Source organism: Lepidochelys kempii, chromosome 4, assembly GCF_965140265.1.
Source record: "Lepidochelys kempii isolate rLepKem1 chromosome 4, rLepKem1.hap2, whole genome shotgun sequence".
In the NCBI taxonomy this organism is placed as follows: Eukaryota; Metazoa; Chordata; order Testudines; family Cheloniidae; genus Lepidochelys; species Lepidochelys kempii.
In genome coordinates, this window is record NC_133259.1 from 19,511,198 (window position 1) to 19,536,376 (window position 25,179).

At 43.3% G+C, this 25,179-nt stretch overlaps 1 protein-coding gene across 8 annotated transcripts in view; it reads left to right on the top strand.

Moving 5' to 3' along the window:
- The first annotated feature begins 1,283 nt into the window (after window positions 1-1,283).
- The window catches only part of PKD2 (polycystin 2, transient receptor potential cation channel), a 71,828-nt gene continuing 47,932 nt past the window's right edge, over window positions 1,284-25,179 (top strand). For 6 of the 8 annotated variants that reach the window (XM_073340654.1, XM_073340655.1, XM_073340653.1 and 3 more), the window contains exons 1-7: window positions 1,284-1,814; window positions 11,607-11,717; window positions 15,954-16,087; window positions 18,115-18,365; window positions 19,104-19,328; window positions 20,604-20,832; window positions 22,750-22,920. In XM_073340654.1, coding sequence (XP_073196755.1) covers window positions 1,352-1,814; window positions 11,607-11,717; window positions 15,954-16,087; window positions 18,115-18,365; window positions 19,104-19,328; window positions 20,604-20,832; window positions 22,750-22,920 — 1,584 coding nt within the window. In that variant the 5' untranslated portion in view covers window positions 1,284-1,351. Of the gene's footprint in view, window positions 1,815-10,225; window positions 10,415-11,606; window positions 11,718-15,953; window positions 16,088-18,114; window positions 18,366-19,103; window positions 19,329-20,603; window positions 20,833-22,749; window positions 22,921-25,179 lie in introns of those variants that run through there. The other 2 variants (XM_073340652.1, XM_073340659.1) reach the window with 2 other exon arrangements.

The window sequence follows — 25,179 nt, forward strand, 5'->3', positions numbered from 1 at the left end:
TTGGGGTATATGCCAATGAATAAGCACACTAACCTTTCCCCAAACCTTCAGGCTGGCCCTGTGTATGTGATCCTAATGACCAGGAGCCTGTCTGCATCTTTGAACTGTGGTAAAGAATTGTATTGTCGGCTCACCCCAAATGCTAAGAGTGGCTTTGGGTGGAGCTCTCACAGAAACACTGGCAGACAAAGCAAATCATCATCTTGATTTATTATTAGCGACTGACAGAAGATCTACAGTACAGGGTCACTGAAATGGCAGGGACCCTGCGCTGGCCAGGGATGATTTCTGGTGTGTGTAGGTTTCTTGTATGTGTGTGTTTGGGGTCGATGAATGTGTCTGTGTGCGCGTGCATTGCACGGGGGTGCACACAGGGGCTGGATGGATGCAGGGGCAGGGGGAGTTAGGAGGATGCGAGGGTAAAAAGGTAGATGGGGGGCACGTGGCTGTGGAGGGAGGATGTCGGTGTGTAACGGGGTGTACGGGGAGGGAATGGGTCAGGGCTGGCCGGCGGAAAGGAGGAGGCGGCGGATGGCCAGCAGTGGGTGTGTGGGGCTGCGCGCTGGCTCCGCAGCCGCGGTTCCGCCTGGGTTTGAGGCGGGAGGGATCTTTCTCTCTCCCCCCTGCGCCCACCCGGGGCCGCGAAGAATGGTGGGCGGGGGGCTCTGGGGGCCGGTCGGGGCGGGGTTCGCGGGTGGGGGCGGGGGGCTGTCCGGGCCCGGGGCGGGGGCGGGGGGCGGGGCTCGCGGGAGGGGGCGGGGCTCGCGGGTGGGGGCGGGGGGCTGTCCAGGCCCGGGGCGGGTTCCGGGGGCGGGGTTCGCGGGTGGGGGCGGGGGGCTGTCCAGGCCCGGGGCGGGTTCCGGGGGCGGGGCTCGCGGGTGGGGGCGGGGGGCTGTCCGAGCCCGGGGCGGGTGCGGGGGGCGGGGCTCGCGGGAGGGGGTGGGGGCGGGGGGCTGTCCGGGCCCGGGGCGGGTTCCGGGGACGGGGTTCGCGGGTGGGGGCGGGGGGCTGTCCGAGCCCGGGGCGGGGGGCGGGGCTCGCGGGAGGGGGTGGGGGCGGGGGGCTGTCCGGGCCCGGGGCGGGTTCCGGGGGCGGGGCTCGCGGGTGGGGGCGGGGGGCTGTCCGGGCCCGGGGCGGGTGCGGGGGGCGGGGCTCGCGGGAGGGGGTGGGGGCGGGGGGCTGTCCGGGCCCGGGGCGGGTTCCGGGGGCGGGGCTCGCGGGTGGGGGCGGGGGGCTGTCCGGGCCCGGGGCGGGGCTCGCGGGTGGGGGCGGGTTCTGGGGGGGCCCAGGGCGGCAGGTCTGCGCGCGGTCTCGCCCCGCCCCGCGGCGTCTGGGCGGCTGCAGCGGGCTGATGGCGGGGACCGGAGGCGCCAGGGCCGCGCTCTCCTCCCCGGGCGGCGGGGGACCGCTGGGGCTGGGACTGGAGCTGGGGCGGATTCAGGGACCCGCGGGCGGGCCCTACTCGCCGCCGCCCTCCTCCTGCTCGCGGCAGGCCTGGAGTCGGGACAACCCGGGCTTCGAGCCGGAGGAGGCGGCGGCGGCGGGGCCGGTGCTGCGGATGGAGATGGACGTGGAGTGGGGCAGCCGCGGGGCCGCCGCCTCCTCCCCCTCCCCCGGCGCCAGCAGCGCCCGGGGCCCGGCCGGGGAGCCTGACAGCGGCCGGCGGCGGCGCCGGCGGGGGGAACGCGGCGTGGGGGCGGCTCCGTGTCCCAGCCCCGCCGGGGGGGACCCGCTGGCCCCGCACCTGCCCCCGGATGGGGCCCCTCTGCCCCGTCGAACCGCCTGGGCCAAGCGGCTGGCGCGCCGCCTGCGAGGTAGGAGCCAGCCCCGCTCTACGACCTACCCCCCCCCGGGTCCTGCCCCCTCCCGTGTTGTGCCCCCCTTTTCCTGCCCCATGGGCTGCTCCCCGTGTTCTGCCCCCCCCCCGCCCCATGGGCTGAGACCCCCCCAGCTTCCCTCACATTCAGGCCCTGGAGTCCTCTCACCTAGTCACACCCCCCCCCCCCCGGCTTTCAGCCCTTGCCCCTTGTGTTCGCCATTTGGACCTAGTACTCCATTCCCGCAAGCGCTCTGGCTCTTGCCTCTTTTAGATCCTTTCACCCCCACGTTGGCTACCCCCCCCCCCCACACACACACACACATCTGTTCACAACCTCGGCCCCTTGTTTTAAACTGCCCCAAGCTCTTTGCCTTTCTTGCTTGTGCTGCTTCTCCCAGGGTGTCAGTTGCAGGGGATGCTTTGTAGGGAAGAGAGCACACTGAGAAAAGGTAGGTCAGGCTGCATCCAGAATGTGCAACCCTGTGTGTGACCTTTTAATGGATTTTTTACCACGAGTCCTCCCTTTTTTTTTTTTTTGACATTGCAGAGTAGCTCACTGGGGGGGTAGGAAGTCAGCTGGGGTTCAGTTTTGTGGGGGAGAAGTCATGGGCAAAAGCCCCACAGTGTTTTTCTGTTTTGTTTTTTATAGTTGCATAACATCAATATTCATAAAAATTAAAAGGCTTCTGTATTTTAGACTCAGGATTTTTCTTCATTTCAAAGAAAATCTTTGTAACTGTAAAAGTGAATGGTGAATGGAGTGAACCGCTTTTTCCATAAAGTTTGCAACTAGATAGATAATCTGAACTGGTGCAAGCTGGCAAATATTAGGTGACACAAAGTGAACAGATCTATCAAACTACATTCAGTTTCAGGCCTGAGGTTTGCAAATCGGACAGTTGCTTGTCCTTTTATTAATGACATCCCCCAAAAATTTTTGATATAAAAATATTCTGTGAATTGAGCCATCTCATGTCAAAACAAAATGCCCTGTATTTATTTGGATGTGAAAGTCAAAAGTGCACTGTTTAGGTATGCAGCATGCATGCTCTGCATCAATTTTTGTGAAAGATTGCACAATGAAATAAGTTCCTGTTTTGTGGTGTGAGATTGAAAAGTGGACAGTAGTGATTGATTATAGTATATAAAAATAATTATTGTTGTTTGATGGATTTATGGCCTTTAGCATTGTTCCTTGAATGTTATATGTGTGTATAGCTAGTGCTTGGAAAAGGAGCTGGCTTGACAGATGTAGAAAGTGAAGTCCTTTTTTTTTTTTTAACCAAGAAACAGGTACAGTCTAGGCAACTGTAATAAGTTTCCCATATTCCCCTTCTGATATACTTTGCCATGTTTGTCTACATTTAAAAAATAGTCTGAACATGACTGCAAGTACTTGAATTAGATGGCACAATACTGACCATGACTTTGTGATGATCACATAACTTAATACTATTGGATCAATTGTGGTTTGTGAAACAGTATTGAAAACAATCATGACTACGCTAATATGATCAGTGCTAGCATTAGAACAGTTTTCAATACTGGTTTGTGGAACCTGTTGATAAAGATGATTGACTGTACAAAACACCACTTTCAGCAGCAGTTAATCTTTTAGTGTGGATCCAGCTTTTGTCCCCAACTAGCTGAAAAAGACATTTTATTCCTCTGCTAGTCCTCTGAACTATCCAGTTACCTTAATATAATTTTTTAATGATTGGCCACTCCACGCTGGGGTAGGAAGACATTGCCTGCTGTACAGTTCAAACTTTGTCAGTGTATGCCCTCAGGAAATCTGTTTTTTAAAATACGCAATGATCCTACTGTACTACAGTTGAACTGGTTTTAGAACAAGTGGGAATATTTTTTTGGACAAGTCCTTCCACTGACTTGCAGCACAGGGAGCTGGGCCTGAAGTGGAATTAGCATCTGAGAGGAAGACGTTGCCAGGAGAATAAATTGCAAGGTATGGTTCTGTCAGTCAGGGAGATCAGTCTAACACAAATTTCTCAGGCAAAATAAGCAATTTGGAAGGTGGTGCACATCGGTCATTGAAAATTACCTTTTTTTGTGGTGCAGGCCCATGTTGAATCACCAGATCCTCTTGGTATGATGTTCTAGCATGCAGTCTATTGGTGACTGATTTAGTTCTCTTTATGCTGTTGGGTGGGATGTCACTAGTAAAGTGCATGCTTTGTGGAAACTGGTGGGCCTACATTTTATGGTTTTGCAAGATAAGAAAATAAAATTTTAAATTACTAATGTCCTCTAGTTGCTTGGGGCATTCTGCATATTCAGATATATTTTACTTAAATGTATGGGTCCCTTTTGGAAGAAAAATAGCTTGGTTTTGTTTGACTAATATTCGGCTTGTATATGCTAGATGCTTAGCGCCCTCAACTCCCACTGACTTCAGCCCAGTATTTAAATGGTGTGAATCACATGTAAGTATAGCTAAAGTTACTACAGAAGCCTCTCTTCAGTTTCTGAGTGAAGAAAAGATGTTATTACTATTCACTATAAATTCTCAGAGTTTAGAGACAGCACTTATTTTTGCAAGCAGTTACGGACAGATAGTGTCCTTTCCTAGCACATCTATAACAACAATCTTCTCTAAAGAGGATAGTGGATATAGGGTAAGTAATGAAAGAGAGAGGTTCCAAGTCTGAAATGTTAAGGTACAGATTGAAGGATGCTTACTACAGATAAACTGAACACCTTTATATCAAGGCCTAGTGAAATTCACTGTAGCATAACTTAAGGAACTATTCAATCTAGAATTGGAAACACTCTCACTTATTTTTGATGTTTCATGGAGAACAGGGATGTCACTGAAGAATGGAAAATATGGTACTTACAAAATCTTTTAACACACGATATGTTTAAATATGGAGTCAGTTATGCAGCAAAAGCCTGAACAGTATGTTTTAAGTGTTGGAACAGGCAAACCAGATAATTAGATTGAGAAGATTCTCTGCAGTAACTGGTGCATTGTTAGAGTAAATAAATTGGTAACTGGAAGCACAGAAGGTGATAAGTAGGGCCCTACCAAATTCACGGCCATGAAAAACGCATCATGGGCTGTAAAATCTGGTGGCCCACCCTCACCCTATGAAATCTGGTCTTTTGTGTTCTTTTATCCAATACTATACAAATACCATGGGGAAGACCAGCGTTTCTCAAATTGGGGGTTCTGACCCAAAAGGAAGTTGCAGGAGGGTCACAAGGTTATTTTAGGGGGCCATGGGATTGCCACCCTTACTTCTGTGTTGACTTCAGAGCTGGGTGGTTGGAGAGCGGAGGCTGTTGGCTAGGCGCCCAGCTCTGAAGGCAGTGCCCTGCCAGCAACAGTACAGAAGTAAGGGTGGCAATACCTTGTACCCCCCTCCCCAACTCCTTTATGGGTCAGGACCCCTACAATTACAACACCATGAAAATTCAGATTTAAAAAGCTGAAATCACGAAATTGACCAAAGTGGACCGTGAATTTGGTAGGGCCCTAATGATAAGTTGTAGTCATAATGGGTTAAGAACATAATGGCCATGCTGGCTCAAACCAACGATTTGTCTAGGCCAGGGGTTCTCAAACTTCATTGCACCCCAACCCCCTTCTGACCAAAAAAATAATTACTACATGACCCTGGGTAGGGTGGCAGAAACCCGAGCCTGGGGCAGGGGAGGATGTAGGGGCGAAAAGCTGAAGCCCAAAGGCTTCAGTCCCAAGCGGGAAGCCTGAAGCCTGAGCCCCGCCACCCAGGGCTGAACTTGAGTCAAAACAAAGTATTTTGAATTTATCCTGATCTTTGTATTACAAACCACCACATGATCTGTGCATGATGGCAATTGTCTGTTACAGAGAGGGCCAATACTGAGTAAGGAGATATTTTGCTGGTTAGGACTAAGGTATATTTGTAGAGCCAGGTTGGGAAGATCACAATCTTCCTCTTCTGTGCTAGACCTTGCTTCAGTCATTGCTGTTTTTCTGTTGCTTTCATGAATACTAAATGCATCTACCTAGCATTTTCCTTTAATGTTTTTCTTATTTGAATTTCACATTCTTAATCTTTTTTTTTTTTAAACAAGGAGGCTGCTACATTTAACACTTATTGGGTCACAGTAGTCATGAAGTTGATGCTTCACTAAGCAATCTGAACTTCAGGACATGTATAAGGTTCTTCTTTTATGTTTGTTTTGGGAGGAGGTGATGCTTGAGATTGGCAAATTTAGGGAGGGTGAGGTTTTATGTTTCTGATTTGCTGTATAGCTTAACTGTTTGCTGCTATATATTATAAGCTTGCTTTTGGCTTGTTTTGTTTTTTTAATTGTTTTAAAACATCTTAAGGGCACTTACAGCTTTGGAGGTACCTTTTTGTTTATAAATCCAAATATATACAAGCTATTTAAAAATGAAAGGAAATGTAGCAAAACCTGTGTGGCTCAAACAAATTAAATGTATTCTGTGGACAGATTTTTACTATGAGATGACGTTTACTTTGTTTTGTAGTTTCCTCTAATCACTACAGTGTGACACCTCATCTGAATTTGTGTAATCTAAGGATATGCCTTTCAGGCAATAAAAGAGAGAGGGAAAGAGAAATGTTAGTTTATGGATTTGATAAACATTTGATAAAGCGAATAGTAGGTCACTTCAGCATGGATCAAAAGTTCATGAATAACTTTATATGTCAGAAATGGGATGCTGAAAATGGTAAATTATAGCTAGAATTGAGATAATTTTGATGGTTCAATGATGATTCCAATCAAATCTTTACATTAAAATGACTCCTTGAACCTGCAGTATTCTTGATTATCTAGAATAATGTTTCTCAACCTGGGGGTAGTTGAGGGACAAGTTTGGGGGGGGTCGCAAGGAGGGCCAGCATTAGGGGGTAGGAAGCAGGCCAATTGCCTGCGGCCCTGCAAAATTAACTTACATGTTTCAGCCCTGAGCTTAAGGTAGGGACGGGAGTTGCAATTTTTTCTAGTGCGAGGGGGTCACAATTTTTTTTGTAAGTCCAAAGTGGGTCGCCAGCACAAAAAGTTTGAGAAACACTGATTTAAACTAATATACTAGTAAAATGGTAAAGTGGCTACATCAGTCCTAACATTTCAGGCCGAAAAAGAAATATAATGGCCAATAGAATCTGGATTTACTTTATTGGTAAGCCTACTCCGTGAACTTCTGAGCTGGATTTTTCAAAGCTGTAATTTTCTGCTCCATGCTGATTTACAATAATTCTCTAATATGACAGAATTTCAGTTAGCAAATATTTTGCTTGCTACATTTCTTATTGGTGACTAATGTACTGACAACTAGTACTTAGCATTCTTGGGCGTTTTATATGGTAAACTGCAACAGCACTTATCTGTAAATTTTTCAGCCTTGGCTTTGAAGAACAAAGTAAAAAACAAAACCAAAAACCTAGTTTCCTTATGGTAGAACTAATTCCACCCTTTTATTAATGTATATTAATGAAGGGTTGTTAAAGACTGAAAACTGAGAGGAAAGCTTATGCTAAAGTTATTACTCCCTGTGCTGGCCTTGTGGCTAAGTACTGTCTTGAATTGGTGTGCTTTAATGGTTTCTAAAAATATTTGCTCTGTTAATGCTTTTGGAATGAACCTTAGCATTGCGTGCAGTTGGAAGATTGTAGCTTTTATCGTCTTTCTCTTTGTTGGGTGAAGCTCCCATTCAGCAGCTGGATCTTTCAGACTTTATTCTTTGCAACAGCTGGGATTACATTTTTGCTTCATAGTCCAGTTTACATTTGTTTTAATTTTCCATTGTTGCTGTTAAATTTGACTCCAAATTACTGTGATATCTTGAACATTAATTTTTTTTCCTCAGGGATTTTCAGATAATTTTATTTACATCCACTAGTGATCTAAAGGGAATTTTTAAGGCTGGTTACTTAAAATATCTGAAAACTGAGAGTGATGACAGTTTGGCTTTGCAGGAATAAATTGAGTTGTGTTTTTCCCCCATCTTTTTCTCTCTGTCCTCCTTTACACTTAGGTCATATTGGCTTGCTTTTAGGTTAAACAACAGTTGGCTGGAGGTAACAATTCTGAATTGAACATCAACAGCTGGTCCAAGCTTCTCTGTTCCTTATTGCATTCCTGTTATTATTATGATTGCTAATGCATTCTGTCCTGATAACATTCAACAATTGACCTTTTGGTGACACTTTAAAAAAAAAGTTTCCTTTATTTTCTGATCCCCTTTGGGACAGTATAGCAAGGCTGAGGGCTTGTCTACACTGGCAATTTACAGCACTGCAACTTTCTCACTCAGAGGTGTGAAAAAACACCCCCCTGAGCGCAGCAAATTTCAGCGCTGTAAAGCGCCAGTGTAGACAGTGCACCAGCGCTGGGAGCCGCGCCCCTCGTGGAGGTGGGTTTTTTAGAATGCAGGGGGAGCTCTCTAAAAAAGCGACCACCCAAGCCATGTTAAAGCGCTGCCGAGTTGCCAGTGTAGACTAGCTCTCAGTTAGGTGCTCTTGCATGGAATGTTGAAGCTTCTCAAGCAAGCTAGTGTCATAAACCCAATATTGGACCTCAATTCTTCAGCTAGTAAAATGCCCAGATTCCCAGGGAAACTGTAGATATAGAGAAGATTTTTGGCTCTGGAAAAGTGGAACGACAGGGTGTAAAACATTAATGGATGTCCTGACTACAGTTCCTTCTTGCACTGAAAAATAAGAAATGTAGAAAGTCTTATTAAAGCCTCTACTGCAGTGTTCCCCAAACTTTTTTCTTCACACGCCCCCTTACACCGGCTTTCCAGTTTCTCTACATCCTTTCTATATAGCGGTGACCAAAATTGGACACAGTACAGTAACTCCCCACTTAACGTCCTCTCACTTAACATTGTTTTGATCTTGTGTCCCTGCTCCATTACAAAACATGCTCGTTTAAAGTTGTGCAATGCTTCACTAGAACGTCTTTTGGCCGCCTGCTTTGTCCAAGGCTGGCAGCCCCCCATCAGACCCTACACCTCCCCTCCCCCAGTGTCTCCTGCCCGCTGGCAGACCCCGCAGATCAGCGCCTTCCCCCTGCTCCCCTGCCTCCAGTTGGTTTGCCACGTTCAGGAGGCTGGGAGAAGTGGGGAGGAGCAAGGACGCAGCACACAGACTCCCCCTCCCTCCCCTGCCTCCTAAAGGCCGCAAACCAGCTGTTTGCCGCACGCAGGAGGCAGGGGAAGGAGGGGGGAGGCACTGATCCACAGGGTCCACTGGCGGGTGGGAGGTGGTGGTGGGGGGGGCAGGCAGGGGAGCTGATGGGGGGCTGCCAGCCTGTTTAATACCTGTATTAAATTGCTTGTTTAACATTGTTTAAAATATATATGATGCCTTTTGTCTGGCAAAAAAAAAAATTTCCCTGGAACCTAACCCCCCTTATTTACATTAATTCTGATGGGGAAATTGGATTCGCTTCACATCGTTTCGCTTAAAGTCGCATTTTTCAGGAACGTAACAACAACGTTAAGTGAGGAGTTACTGTACTCCAGCTGAGGCCTCATCAGTGCCGAGTAGAGCGGTACTATCGCCTCCCATGACTTGCATGCTATATTTCTGTTAATGCAGCCCAAAACTGCATTTGGGGTTTTTTGCAACATTGCATTGTTGACTCATGTTGAGTTTGTGATCCACCACAACTCCCAGATTCTTCTCAGCAGTGCTGCTGCCAAGCCAGTTATCCCCCATTTTCTATTTGTGCATTTGACTTTTCTTCCCTAAGTGTAGCACGTTACATTTGTCTTTGTTGAATTTTATTTTGTTGTCTATAGTCCAGTTCTCCAATTTGTCAAGATCCCTTTGAATTTTAGTTCTATCCTTCAAAAGTGTTTGCAACCCCCCTAGCTTTGTGTTATCTGCACATTTGATCAGTATGCTCTCTATTCCAATATCCAGGTCATTAATAAAGATGTTAAATTACACTGGATCCAGAACAGATCCCAGTGGAACCCCACTTGACACCTCCTTCCAATCTGACATCATTCCATTAATAGTTACTCTTTGTTTGCCCTTGTTTAACCAATTATGTATCCACTTATGTACATACTGAACCCGCATTTCTCCAGTTTAAAATCTTATAGAAGAATATATAAGAATATATAAGAATATAACTCGGACGAGTTGCATCCGAGAGTGCTGAAGGAATTGGCGGCTGTGATTGCAGAGCCATTGGCCATTATCTTTGAAAACTCGTGGCGAACCGGGGAAGTCCCGGATGACTGGAAAAAGGCTAATGTAGTGCCAATCTTTAAAAAAGGCAAGAAGGAGGATCCTGGGAACTACAGGCCAGTCAGCCTCACCTCAGTCCCTGAAAAAATCATGGAGCAGGTCCTCAAAGAATCAATCCTGATGCACTTGCATGAGAGGAAAGTGATCAGGAACAGCCAGCATGGATTCACCAAGGGAAGGTCATGCCTGACTAATCTAATCGCCTTTTATGATGAGATTACTGGTTCTGTGGATGAAGGGAAAGCAGTGGATGTATTTTTCTTGACTTTAGCAAAGCTTTTGACACGGTCTCCCACAGTATTCTTGTCAGCAAGTTAAGGAAGTATGGGCTGGATGAATGCACTATAAGGTGGGTAGAAAGCTGGCTAGATTGTCGGGCTCAGTGGGTAGTGATCAATGGCTCCATGTCTAGTTGGCAGCCGGTATCAAGTGGAGTGCCCCAAGGGTCGGTCCTGGGGCTGGTTTTGTTCAATATCTTCATAAATGATCTGGAGGATGGTGTGGATTGCACTCTCAGCAAATTTGCGGATGATACTAAACTGGGAGGAGTGGTAGATATGCTGGAGGGGAGGGATAGGATACAGAGGGACCTAGACAAATTGGAGGATTGGGCCAAAAGAAATCTGATGAGGTTCAATAAGGATAAGTGCAGGGTCCTGCACTTAGGATGGAAGAATCCAATGCACCGCTACAGACTAGGGACCGAATGGCTAGGCAGCAGTTCTGCGGAAAAGGACCTAGGGGTGACAGTGGACGAGAAGCTGGATATGAGTCAGCAGTGTGCCCTTGTTGCCAAGAAGGCCAATGGCATTTTGGGATGTATAAGTAGGGGCATAGCGAGCAGATCGAGGGACGTGATCGTTCCCCTCTATTCGACATTGGTGAGGCCTCATCTGGAGTACTGTGTCCAGTTTTGGGCCCCACACTACAAGAAGGATGTGGATAAATTGGAGAGAGTCCAGCGAAGGGCAACAAAAATGATTAGGGGTCTGGAACACATGACTTATGAGGAGAGGCTGAGGGAGCTGGGATTGTTTAGCCTGCAGAAGAGAAGAATGAGGGGGGATTTGATAGCTGCTTTCAACTACCTGAAAGGGGGTTCCAAAGAGGATGGCTCTAGACTGTTCTCAATGGTAGCAGATGACAGAACGAGGAGTAATGGTCTCAAGTTGCAGTGGGGGAGGTTTAGATTGGATATTAGGAAAAACTTTTCCACTAAGAGGGTGGTGAAACACTGGAATGCGTTACCTAGGGAGGTGGTAGAATCTCCTTCCTTAGAGGTTTTTAAGGTCAGGCTTGACAAAGCCCTGGCTGGGATGATTTAACTGGGAATTGGTCCTGCTTCGAGCAGGGGGTTGGACTAGATGACCTTCAGGGGTCCCTTCCAACCCTGATATTCTATGATTCTATGAATATGCAGCAAAAATTGTGTCATGGCTTGTGTCACGACAAAACTGATGCACACTCTGCCTCAGTTATATCAGTAATGTGGCTAATATGTGATGCCTTACGTGCATTTATGTAACTATTTCTCTTTAAAGGTCTGTGGGGTACAAGATTGATGGAAGAAAACACTAGCAGAGAGAGATACCTGAAAAGTGTTTTACGAGAACTAATCACATATGTGATTTTCCTTGTGGTCTTGTGTGTCTGTAAGTACCATTTTCCATTAATTTTCAGATTTCTATACTAATTGTCTGTGCTGTGTGACCCAAGAGTGAACAATGAGGGTTTTTACCCCAGGATGGTAGGACTGTTGTCTCGTGATTAGGCCATGAGGCTGGTATTTAGGATACTTGGGTTCTGTTTCTAATTCTGCCATTGGCTTCTTGTGTGAGCTTGGAAAAAATCATTTAAACTGTTTGCTTCAATTTTCCCACCTTCAAAATAGAATAATACCTTCCGTTTAAAAAGTGGGGACTTTGGTAATAGTTATGATTCCTGTGTGTGCCCCAGTTTCCCCCTGTTTTGTATTGCTACATGGAATGTAAAGGGTTAAAAAGCTGCTCTTGAGACAGAGCAGGAGACATGGGGCGTTGGGTCATGTAACTGGGCTGTCATGAATGCGTCCTTAAAGGACTGACTGAAATTGACCCATGTCAATGGAGGATCCAGAAAGACAATGGGAACCCCAAGGACTGAATAGTTGCTACCTATCCACAAGAAACTCTGTTGGGCAGAACATGTGAACTCAGCCGGCATCTGCAGAAGGACAACTATGGACCAAAAGGTGACAGGAGGTTAGGGTAGGAGCAGGCTTTGGGAGAGAAACAGCAGCTCTCATCTGGGACTGAGACAGGGATAGAAGCAGACAGCAGCATGGTTCACAGGAACCCTGGTTTGGCCAGTATGGATTATGTCTTAACCATTGCTTCTCTGTGCTAACGAAGGACTTCTCACTGCTATATTTCAGTTGATTAATAAATCCTACCCTGTTTTGAAAAGGCTGGCTGATGTCACTGCAAATACTTGCTGAGGTGTATTGATCCCTGAAGAGGGCAAAAAGTCTCTGAACAGGAGTCCGTCTCATGGTGTGAAATAGGAGTTCTGGAGGCTCAGGGCAGGTCTACACTATACAATTACTTTGGTATAACTACATCGCTCAGGGATGTGAAACATCCACACCCTCGAGTGATGTCGTTATACCAACCTGAGCACCAGTGTCAGTTTCCACCGACATAACTACCGCATCTTGTGGAGATGGATTAACTGTGCTGATGGGTGACCGCTCTCCTCCTTCCCACAGTGTCTTCATTAAAGCGCTACAGTGGCACAGCTGCATCAGCACAGCTGTGCCAATGTTCTGCCAATGCAGCATTTGAAATGTTGACCTTTCCCTCAGTCCTAAAGGCGTTGAGGCCATGTGGCCTACCCTTCTGGACGAATTGGTACCCCTTTCAGGTTCTGGCATGCTGAAAGGGGTCCTCCAAGGGACTGTTTAAAAGCTGGTGCATGGCACAAATTCTGTGTATCTGATGCCATCGAATAGTGAAAGGCATGAGCTATTGATCACAGTCAAAACTTAAGGTTCAGAAAGTGTCTGAAAAGGTATGATTTTTATCAACTAAGTCAAAGCCAGGTATCCTTAAGCAAAAAAGTTTCTGTAGTGGTTGAAAGACTAGCGGTGGTAGCCTCTTAAACATTTTTTGACTCTCTACATGTGCACATAACATTGAGGGTCCTAAACAGGCTTGCAGCCTCATGTATGCTAATACACAGAAGTAGATCTTGGGTAAAGTGTGTGGTACTAAACATTGGCATGAGATAGTGAGTAGATGCTTGAACCACGGAAATGGCTTTAATTTTGTTACTATTTATTATTTGTGGTCGCATCCAAAGAGCCCAGTCAGGATTGGCGGCCCCATTGTGCGTACAAATGCATAAAACAACGTTGTCCCTGAGGAGAAGAATTTAGTCTTGCCTACCAACTCCCAACTACCGGGGAGTGAGGTTTGCAAACTCCAACCCCTTCTCCTTTAAGGGGGGATTATTAGGGGGCTGAGAGATCCCCTGTTGCTAGGACCAATTACTTTGAGTTGTAATGTTGTTGTAAAATAATTGAAGATGTGACTATAATTGCTTGGTAAGGTCCTACCTACCAAACATGTCTGGCACACTCAATAAAATTATTGGTTTCAGAGTAGCATCCGTTGAAGTGATGACTTTTTTTTCCAAAAGTTTGTGTGTGTGGTTTTTGGAAAAAAAAAAGGGGGGGGGGTGAGAACCTGGATTTGTGCTGGAAATGGTCCACCTTGATTATCATACACATTGTAAAGAGAGTGGTCACTTTAGATAAGCTATTACCAGCAGGAGAGTAGGGTGGGAGGAGGTATTGTTTCATGGTCTCTGTGTATATAATGTCTTCTGCAGTTTCCACAGTATGCATCCGATGAAGTGAGCTGTAGCTCACGAAAGCTTATGCTCAAATAAATTGGATAGTTCTTGTTCTTTATCGAAAGAAAATAAATATCAGTCTTATTTACAGGGGAGTTTAACTTTCCTTAACTCTGTTTATACTATATAATAGTCAAAGGACTCTGTCACCACAACAAGATTAAAAATTGGTATATAGCCTGGACCTAATTCCATCCCTCAAAGTGGGCTGTGGTATTGGACTTTTCAGGGTTTTAACAGTGTCCCTGGAACCAGTTTAGGTACTGTCCACCCAGCGACTTTAACTGTGCTATAACTGGATCTCCCAATGTTATGCTTACAGTTGTAGTGTAGATGCAGTCTTTAAGTTGGGGGCCTAATTCTCTGTTGTGTCAGTCTTTTCTGGTGGCTGTGCCCTGTTCACTCCAACTGGAAAGATGCTATTATTCTATAAGAGAGGGGCCAAATCCTACCTTTCCTGATACGCCCTGCTATTAGATATTCTGTCCCTTTCCTCTGCCTTCTCCTCATTTGAGCTTTTCTGGGGTTTTTTGGCCTTCCTTGCCTCACCCTTCCACCTGCCTCATCCCTCCAGAATGGCATCTATGCTGCTGCTTGTGCACATGGCCCAGTTTTAAAGGAGTGAGGAGAAGCAACTGATACAGTCTTAGGCCCTGATGCAGCAGTGCATTTAAGTGTGCTTAATTTTGTGTATGAGTAATCGTGTCCCTATGCAGCTAAGCACATAATTGCATGAGTAAGCATGTGCTCAAGTGCTTAGCTGCATAGGGATGGGATTACTTAAATGCTTAAATACATGGTTGAATCAGGAATTTGGTCATTTTCAATGTCCGTTCCTAATGGTGCATAGGGGAAGCAGTATGTCTACGAGCAGCCAACGCTATCCTCTGTGAATAGTCTGCAGTGTTAGAGAACGCTGCATCTCCTGCTATGCGTAGCATCTCCAGTATGCTTGTAGAAATAGAGGGTAAAACTGACTCAGGTCACATTGGTATCACTTGGCTAGTGGAGAAATGCGATGGACGGGAGCCACAGCACAGGCACAGCCTTACTACTGGGAAACTTCAGATGTTCGAAGGTGGTGGAACACCGCTCCTGCCGTCGCTTAAGACGTTGGGCGGTCTTTTTCAGCTGCTCTGTGCTAGACTAGTAGCAGAATCTGACTGAGCTACCATATCCAGCATTGGAAGGATTAGTCTGGTTCAAAGGGTATTCTTCTGGGTCTGATTTAGAGAATCCTATGCCACTTCTATCCCTGTTGTGGGCTGCTCTAACTTCTGACTGGGGATTGGCACAGCACTCAGTGACCCCATGATCAAAGAAACCAAAGTCATCTTTCCATCCCTCTATAACTTGTGCTGTATGGTTCTCAGCCAAGGACTTGGCCCAATAGGAGCAAAACGTAAATCTGTATTCAGGGTTTTCTAATTAAAAGATCTTTTAAAGTTACTGCACATATCCTGTTTCTTACCAATTATTATTTTAAAAGTTTAAGTACCTGTAATTTATAAATAATTAACTAAAGAAAGTGGAATTGGAACATTGAATATTTGAAAGCTGATTAACACTTCTATTCTGTATTCCTTTTACACTAAGGGTAGGTCTACACTGCAGTTAGCCACCAGCTGGCTTGGGTTGCAGACAGCTCTGGGACCCTCCCACCTCTCAGGGTCCTAAAGTCCAGGCTGCAACCTTAGCCCCAATGTCTACCTCTCAGATAAACAGCCCCTTAGCCCAAGCCCCATGAGCCCAATTCAGCTGGCACGGCCAGCCACGGGTTTTTAATTGCTGCGTAAACATAGCATAAATGCTGCGTAAACATAGCATAATGGTGATTATCGGGGGCTTGGTGATAGGGAAAAGCTTGCCTTACATTTTATCCTATTAAAAAATGTTAACATTTCTGTGTAAAATACAATCAGATGTTTTTGAAATAAGCTTTTAAAACTTGGTTCCCTCTTTCTCTCCTCCCTACCAAAAAATGTCTCCTGCAGTGACTTATGGGATGGTGAGTTCCAGTATGTACTATTACACTAGGGTAATGTCACAGCTCTTCCTGGAAACACCTTTATCGAAAATGGAGAAAACCAATTTCAAAACCTTATCCACCATGGAGGACTTCTGGAAGGTGAAGGGGAAAAAATGTATCTTATTGTCACTGTAAATTTGTTATTTTTCCCCCTCTGGACTCTCAACCATCTGTAAATATCTTTTAAATTCTCCATCATAATCAACAAATGCTCTTAGGTCTGGTCTACACTTTTGCCGATACAGTAATGTTGCCTGGGAATGTAAATTTTTTTTTAACTACATTTTTATTCTGGCAAAAGCTCTAGTGTAGACACAGTTATACTGGCAATTAACTGTTTAATTAAGTGCTTTGCCACTGTAGGTTATTTTGTTCAGCAAACTGGAATAAGCTATATAAGCAAAAACATTCTTTTGTCACTATAAGCTGCATTTTGCACTAGGAGGGTTTGCCAGTATACTAAACCGGCAAATCTTTGTAGTGTAGACAAGGCCAGAGTTACTAAATGCAATTCATTACAAGTGTTGAATTTAGGAATCTAGATGTCACAATGGATTAACACTTGTTAGATACACTTTTAGAACCTGGATTTAAATCTTAGTTCACAGGAGAGAATATATTTGGTTCTGATATACTAATACAGTTACTTATCAGGCCTGGACATTACTGACCTAACTAGATGACACACCTGTCGAGTTGCTGAGGTGTGTTACATCAAGTGGTGTTGTTAGGAGTCCTGTTGATTTCATTGGTACTGTAGAACCTCAAGAGTTATGAACGGACCGGTCAACCACACACCTCATTTGGAACCAGAAGTACACAATCAGGCAGCAGCAGAGACAAAAAAGAAAAAAAGCAAATACAGTACAGTACTGTTAGATGTAAGCGCTAAAAAGAGTTTTTAAAAAAAGATTTGACAAGATAAGGAAATTGTTTCTGTGCTTATTTCATTTAAATTAAGATGTTAAAAGCATTTTTCTTTTGCATAGTAAAGTTCCAAAGCTGTATTAAGTCAATGTTCAATTGTAAACTTTTGAAAGAACAACCAGAACGTTTTGTTCAGAATTACAAACAGCCTCCATTCCCACGATGTTTGTAACTCTGAGGTTCTCCTGTACTACTTGCGTTGCAAGCTAACTACATGCATCATTGTTTGCGGCATTTGGGCCTTTGTTTGCTGATCATTGACCTTTCACTCCTTATGAGCCATTATCAGTCCTGGTCCTGCGATGTGCCGGTTGCAGTATTCTTCCATTGTGCAGGGTGTTGCTGTAGCAGTCTGCCCAAGCACAACACAGTGCAAGAATGAGTACATGGTGTTGCTATGACTATTCAGGAGCAGTTAATGTACTAAAAATAATTAGAATGTTTTCAGTATACCAAAATTATTTTTTATTCCTCCCATCTCCCAGAAAACACACTAGTCTATAGACTGAGTAGAAAATTTTAAGATGACTTTTGCATTTCAGCTCCTAAGTCCCATTGACTTTTAAAGACACTTAGGGTCCTAAGTGCCAAAGTCAATTTTGAAAAAAGACAAGCTCCTATGTCATTTCGGCGCTTCTGAAATTTTTACCTATTTTAGCCTACTAATAATTTTTCATAAGTCAATTTGATATATTTTAAGGTTCATATTTCTTATTTTTGTAACTCAAGCAGCCACATTGATTTTTGTATCAATCATACAAAACAGGGCTTTAATAACTCTCAACTGCAAAGAGCATAAATGCGAGCAGAGAAGAGAGCTGCATGTAGCTGAATTCATGGTAGCTTTAGTGAGAATGTTTTCCCTAATGCTGACATGGCCACAGAGGATCTCTCTATTTCTAAAAACTCAGAATCCGTCATTCTTTCTCTCTCTAATCCTTTGCCCAGTGGACGTAGCATAGTTATCATACTTCTGATCATGGTGGGTTGGGGAAATTCCCTTGGAACCCATCAACACTTAGTTGTCCAGAGGAGTTTTTGCTAAGTAACTTTATGTAGCAAGAACTTTTTCTGTTAATAGACAAAAACTAACAATTACAATATTGAACACATCCTTGGCAGGAGTGGAGGTGTATAAAGATACTCAGTGTTGGCTCTCAATGAATTTAGCATCCCTAAAATTCTTTCTTCCTCTGCAGTTCACAGAAGGCCCTTTGCTGGATGGGCTGTACTGGGAGATGTGGTACAACAATAAAACCATGGCAGAAAACAAAAGTTTCATTTATTATGAGAATCTGCTTTTGGGGGTGCCTCGTGTTCGGCAGCTGAAAGTGAGAAATGGGACATGCTCGATACCTGAGGACTTAAAAGATGAAATTAAAGAGTGCTATGATGTTTATTCTGTTGCTAATGAAGATACTGCTCCTTTTGGGCTCCGAAATGGAACAGCGTATGTATTTCTCTCTCATCCACTTAGCCAAGTGTGCATTCTGCAATTCTGTGGGTGTTTTTATCTAATTCTCCATTGATATCTGGTACCTGCCAAAAGCAACATCTTAATTATTGCGTGTTCTGCATGTAAACTCTTCCTTTACAGTTAAATCTAAAACAGTTGTCAACTCTAAATTAGTTTCTTCCACCTGTATGAAATCAGTCTATTAGTTCTGTTCTTGGCCTTACTGGTTTAGATACATCCAAGTCTGCCACCAACGGGTATGTCCATTGCCTAGAAATGCAATGTGATCTAAGCATCACAGTTGAAGCCAGAAGTCTCAACTTCTAATTCTGGATTTGACTGCTTACTCACTGAGTGTCTTTGGTTAAATTGTCTTCCCCATGCACAAAGTGGAAATACTACTTATCTCCCTCACAGTGGTGTTGTAAAGTATTATATGCTGCTTTTTGTTTCACTAAGAGAATACAACTCCCTGTGCCAATTGAGAGTATTCTGTTGTCAAGACATAGTTAATTTACTGTGACTTGTTATTATCTATCTTTACTATTAATTTTGTCTGTTAATATCAAGAGACCCTCTAGTACATCTTTCCAGGTTACAGATACCACATCTTATTAATATCTCTTGTAAATTATTGCAATTGGGGTTTTTTTGTGTGATCAAGCTAGTGTATATGCTGTTACACATGAAAAGAGTGAGTAATGTATTCTTTCTCTTGCTGTCTTAAACCAGCTGGACTTACACCAATGAACAAGATTTGAATGGGAGCAGCCACTGGGGGTTGATTGCCTCATACAGTGGGGCTGGTTATTATCAAGATCTGTCACGAAGCAGAGAGGAGACAGCCACACAGATTGCTAACCTTAAGAAATACTTGTGGCTGGATAGAGGGACAAGAGCAGCCTTTATTGATTTCTCTGTGTACAATGCGAACATCAATCTATTCTGTATTGTCAGGTATTTATAAAACTTTGGATAGCATTTATGTTCTCTCAAATGACATTGCACAAACAGTAGATATGGGATTTGCTTTATTTTGTATCATGGGAATTGATCAATATGCACTGAATCTTACTATGTAGTGAAGTGAGAGCCTCTTGGAACTTTTCAGCAAGAGGAAGAGTTATTTGTATTGCTAATGATTTCCACCCCAAATGCTTACATTTGGATAGCCCTTGGAGTTAGTTGGTTAGCATCTACGGCCCTCAAGGAGTCACTAGAGAAGACACCTGAGTATCCTGTCCAGCATGTCCACAGAGCCTAGCCACCTTTCTCTTGTGTACTACTTCCTTCTAATTGACAATTTTGAAATGAGTCCAATTTTTTAAGGTGTTTTTTCCCCCAGGTAATTCCTGTTTGAGAAGAAAGCATGAATTTCTTATTGTGTTCAGAATTTGTCCGCTATCACTACCAAATATAGGAAGACTTGGTACATTTGAAAAAGATTAGCTGAAGGCAGTTGAGCCTGGGTCAGATTATGAGAGCATCTTTTTGATGTTGAGGATTTATCCTAAATGAGTTAAGGAACCATGTAGCTACGTGGAATGGGAAGTTTATATTCTGAAAGATGCACTACATAACTATTCTTTGTAAAAATCAGGATTCTTCTGTGACTTTAAAAAATTCCAATATTTGTTTTAAACTATATTTCTAAATGCAGTTACTGAAATGATCTGAAATCAGTGACTCTGTTCCAAAGGACAGTGCTGCGTCTTAAAATCACACACACAAAAAATCCTTACATATATTATTAACAGCACCTACAATTATGAAAAGGCCAACATTTTTTTTAAATTGCTGGTTGACGACTTTTTAGTCTGAAAAGTGAAACTAGACATACAAACTTCAAATCCCGGTACTCAGGTTGCAGACAGTAGGGACCAAAGTTTAAAGTGTGAGTGCAACAGAAGATGTCTATGTGCAGATTAGGGATTTGTATACATACAGTCTTGCTTTATACGATGTCTTGTGTGTGTCACCTGAGTGCGAAATTGTGCACATACTTTAAAATTTTGTCTATACAGGAATTTTTAAGTCAAACAACTCCCATCCTTGTTAAAAAATTTTAGAGCTAAAATTTTTAATAATTAAAACTCATGAAAATGTTTTTCTACTACTCTTAGATTTTTGTAAAATTTCCTGCTGACAAATTTTAAGTCTAAGCTTATGTTGAAGTAATTTTCAGACTCTGTGTCTAAAACATAGTATTTTTGTTTTCTTTTTAAAATGCAGGTTATTAGTGGAGTTTCCAGCAACAGGCGGCCTCATTACATCTTGGCAGTTTCAGCCAGTGAAGCTTATCCATTACATTTCTAGTTTTGATTTCTTCCTGGCAGCCTGTGAAATGGCCTTTTGTCTCTTCACCCTTTATTATATTGTAGAAGAGATCTTGGAAATTCGCATCCATAAACTGCATTACTTCAGGAGTCTCTGGAATTGTCTTGATATCCTTATCATTGTGGTGGGTAATGGCTTATGGATATGAATCTTTGATATTCTAGTATTGCTTTCTTTGAAGAGTTTTCCTGGAAGTGTTCAGTGCACTCAGCACTAGTGGCATGGGTATAGGGCACAAATGTGTGCTGAAGGGGACAGTAACCACATTCTAATTACATGACTTCAGTGAGATTACTCATGGCAGAAGGTACTATTCAGTGGGAGAAAGGGTATCACGATTTAGATTATGTATATTTTGCTGAATTTCCTTGATTCTCCTATTCAGTGGCATCTTTAGGAGAGGATCTGAAAGGATTCTACTGTGTACACAGGGATTTTTAGCATTTTTCAGGTTTTTAATCTCCTTCCCTCTATACAAAGCTATTTTGAAATAATTTTCTTCCAATGATTCTTGAAGCTGCGGGGACAGCCATGAGGAGAGGAAACTATAACAATTTCTGCTTTATCGTGGCTCTCCCATACTTCCACATCTCAAATACCAGCAAATGCAATGATTTTTTGAGTGGCATTCCGGTGACGACGTTCTCTGCTTTAAAGCCAACACTTTTGGGAATTTTGAGAGCGTGGGTGGGTATTTGCAAAGTAATACTAACAAATCTTAGTGTTTTTATTCAGATACTTAGCCAGCTAATAACAAGTTTTGAATGACATTGCTTATGACTCGCCAACCAGACCCAAGTGCCAGAGAGTGTAGTTGATTGCACTGCACAGCCTGCACCAGCATGTTTTCCATATAGTACAAGTCAAGTTTGGCTTCCTGATAAAGTAGACCGAATGTTCTCTTTGTACGGAGTGAAAAATTTACCTTTGAACTTCAGGCTCCTGTGTAATCCATGATGTAGACCCCTGTGGTGGGGTTTTGCCAACTTTGCTTTATACAAATACATTTACCAATAATGTAACAATTGAAATATACATGGTACCAGGAGCCAGCAGCTTCTACATTTTTATTCTAGACTCTGATTAGTGTTCTCTAGCCTTGGGCAAGTCACTTTAACATCTCTGCCTTAATATTCCTGTCTGTAACATGGGGAATACCACCTCCCTATTGGGAATTTGTGACTGAAGAGTTTGAATGATCACTTAAACTATATGCCTCTACGGCATTAAGTGGGGAAAAATGAGAAATTTCATTGCTATAGTCAGAATGTACCACATATTTAAATCGGGTTGTCAAACTAATTCAGAGGAGAGGGCTGAGTTCTGTGTGTAATTATGGTCCATGGGCCAGGGTACAAATTCAGGACGATATACTCCCCACAATGCACAGTGCCGTGTTCACTGATGTCATTAAAAGATTTTGGTGATGATCAAGGGTGGAAGTTGACCATTGTGGTAGTAGCTAAACATGTAGTTATTGTTTGTTCTGTGCATTATTGGCCCTTCATGACTCAGTGAGAAAAGTTGCTCGCTCTTTGGGCCATCATTATTCCTGCCCTTAATTTCTCTTCCTCTTCTTTCTCTCCCTGGTCTTTGTGAATCTCCTCTCTTTTCTTCTCTTTTCTCTTCTCTGCATTTCCTTCCCTTCAGCAACTCTCATTTTCCAGACCCCGTGGGGTTCACTCCTGAAACCGTTGTCCAGTCCATCCGCTAAAATGATCAATACAGGGAGAGTGTAGTTGATCTGAGTCATTGTTTCAGGCTGTCTGCAGCTTCAGGCAGACATTAGTGCATTGATTTAAATTATGCTTGTGTTTAGAAAGTAGTCAGCACACACGAGGGCTAGAAACTTTATTGTGGTCTGCATGACATTCAGAATCAAAGCTTTCATTTAAGATAAACATCTTGTGGGCTAGATCTAGTCTGTAGGCACTGATTGCCACACCAGCCTTTTCCTTTTTTGTTTTAAATCTATTTATGTAGTGGCGTTTAAAACCTATTCAGTCAAGTGTTTCTTATTGTGTATTTCTTTTCTACTCAGCTATCCGTAGCAGCTATAGGAATTAACATATATAGAAGGTCAACAGTGGACATGTTACTGAAGAAGCAGCTGGAAGATCAAAACGCTTTCCCCAATTTTGAACCTTTGGCATATTGGCAAATACAATTCAACAACATTGCTGCCGTCACTGTGTTTTTTGTCTGGATTAAGGTAAATCATAATACTTCAGATTGGAATGAAGCTTTTTAACACATATGCTAATGTAACTGCAAGAAATATCTTTGATTTGTTTCTGCACCTTGGAAACAACCAACTACATTCCAAGCTTGCTCACATTTCTGCTGAGGCTAACCATGGAAAATTTCAGACCAAAAACGTGTAAGTGAAACTATGTGCGAGTGAAAACAGGGTTATCTTGAAACCTAATTTTAGAAAAAAAGAATCAGTAATAGTGCTAATGCTGATAGTGCTCATAGTAAATTGTGTGAAAAAATCAGTCTAATCTTGTTGTTCCTTGACCCAGTGACAAGTCACTAGCCCTAATTAGTTCCTGTTCTCTCCCAGCCTGATGCAGCTGTTGACATTTCATCAATTGACTCGTATACAAAAGTCCTATAATGTTAAGACGTGGATAGTTTCTAAAACACATGGATTCCGTGACTGCTGTGTTGAAGCTACATACTCATTAGTGTTTAATATGATAATACTTTTGCTTTCCTGGAGTCTTCCTTGCTGTCTTTCACTTTTTTTGTGTTCTTCTCTTTATATGGCTATTTATGGTTTAGTCAAAACTGACATTATACCAGCAGCAAAGACTTTAAACTAGGGCAGCTGGTTTAAAACTGTGTTTTCTGTCAGACCATTTCTATGGCCTGTCCATTCAGATGAAGGGAATATTAGGATAAGAAGACTAGCTTCATTGAACCAGTAGCTATTATGGATGTGCTTAAAGGTGTAGCCATTTAATAACTAAGCTTTAAAATGGAGCAAGTTCATACCTCTGCTTGTGCTGTTTTAATTTCTCTAGATAAAGGCTAGATAATATTGGCAGTTTTTAATGCTGAAACTATTTTCACAACTGACAGGCCTAGAAACTTTTTAAAAATGGGGATAGACTGTAATAATGACACCATGGGGTTCCATGTTCAATGTGTTTCAGTGATTTCCACATCATGTGTGCTTGGTTTACAAGAAAAAAGAAAAGGAGTACTTGTGGCACCTTAGAGACTAACCAATTTATTTGAGCATAAGCTTTCGTGAGCTACAGCTCACTTCATCGGATGCATACTGTGGAAAGTACAGAAGATCTTTTTATACACACAAACCATGAAAAAATGGGTGTTTACCACTACAAAAGGTTTTCTCTCCCCCCACCCCACTCTCCTGCTGGTAATAGCTTATCTAAAGTGATCACTCTCCTTACAATGTGTATGATAATCAAGTTGGGCCATTTCCAGCACAAGGTAACCTATTATTATTATTATTATTTTATTTATTATTATGATGCAAGGTAATCTATTTCACCTTGTTTTTTCCTCCCCCCCTCCTCCCCCAGGGTTCTTGTTAAACCCTGGATTTGTGCTGGAAATGGCCCACCTTGATTATCGTACACATTGTAAGGAGAGTGATCTCTTTAGATAAGCTATTACCAGCAGGAGAGTGGGGTGGGGGGAGAGAGAACCTTTTGTAGTGGTAAACACCCATTTTTTCATGGTTTGTGTGTATAAAAAGATCTTCTGTACTTTCCACAGTATGCATCCGATGAAGTGAGCTGTAGCTCACGAAAGCTTATGCTCAATGAATTGGTTAGTCTCTAAGGTGCCACAAGTACTCCTTTTCTTTTTGTGAATACAGACTAACACGGCTGTTACTCTGAAAGAAAAAAGATGTCTTTCCTAACTCCCAACCCTGATAGTTTATCCTAGGATCTGAGAGTCATGCTGGGTTATTCCGTCTACACATAATTGCTAGTAATAAAATTTATTTGGGCTGAATCAGGCCCTCGGGGTTGCACAGGTGTCACAATCAGCCCTCAGTGGATTTGCTCAAGTACAACTCACCAGAACTAAAGTTAACAATTCTGCTGATGAATGAAAGAATAGAATCCAGCTGAGTTTTATCAGGGCTGAGAGGAGTAAAAACTAGTTAACAATTAACTTGTATTACTTAAAATTAATCGATATAACTCTGACTATGCCAAGAGAGCTGATTTCTTGAGTAAGAAGGTGCTATATTTGTAGCCACTTTTCAGAATAGAACTGCACTTCAGATAACTAGGTTTTTAGAGCAGCAGTTTCCAACCTGGAGGCCACAGGGATTTCTGAAGGGTCGTGTGGGGCTGCCACTCTATATGTTCCTAGCTTTCCTTTTCCAGAAGCGGCACCTTGTAGTGCTGCCACTGAAACATTGCTTTCTGTGCCTCTGGTAACAAACTGCACTTCTAAAGGGGGCTGTAACAGAATCAAAGGG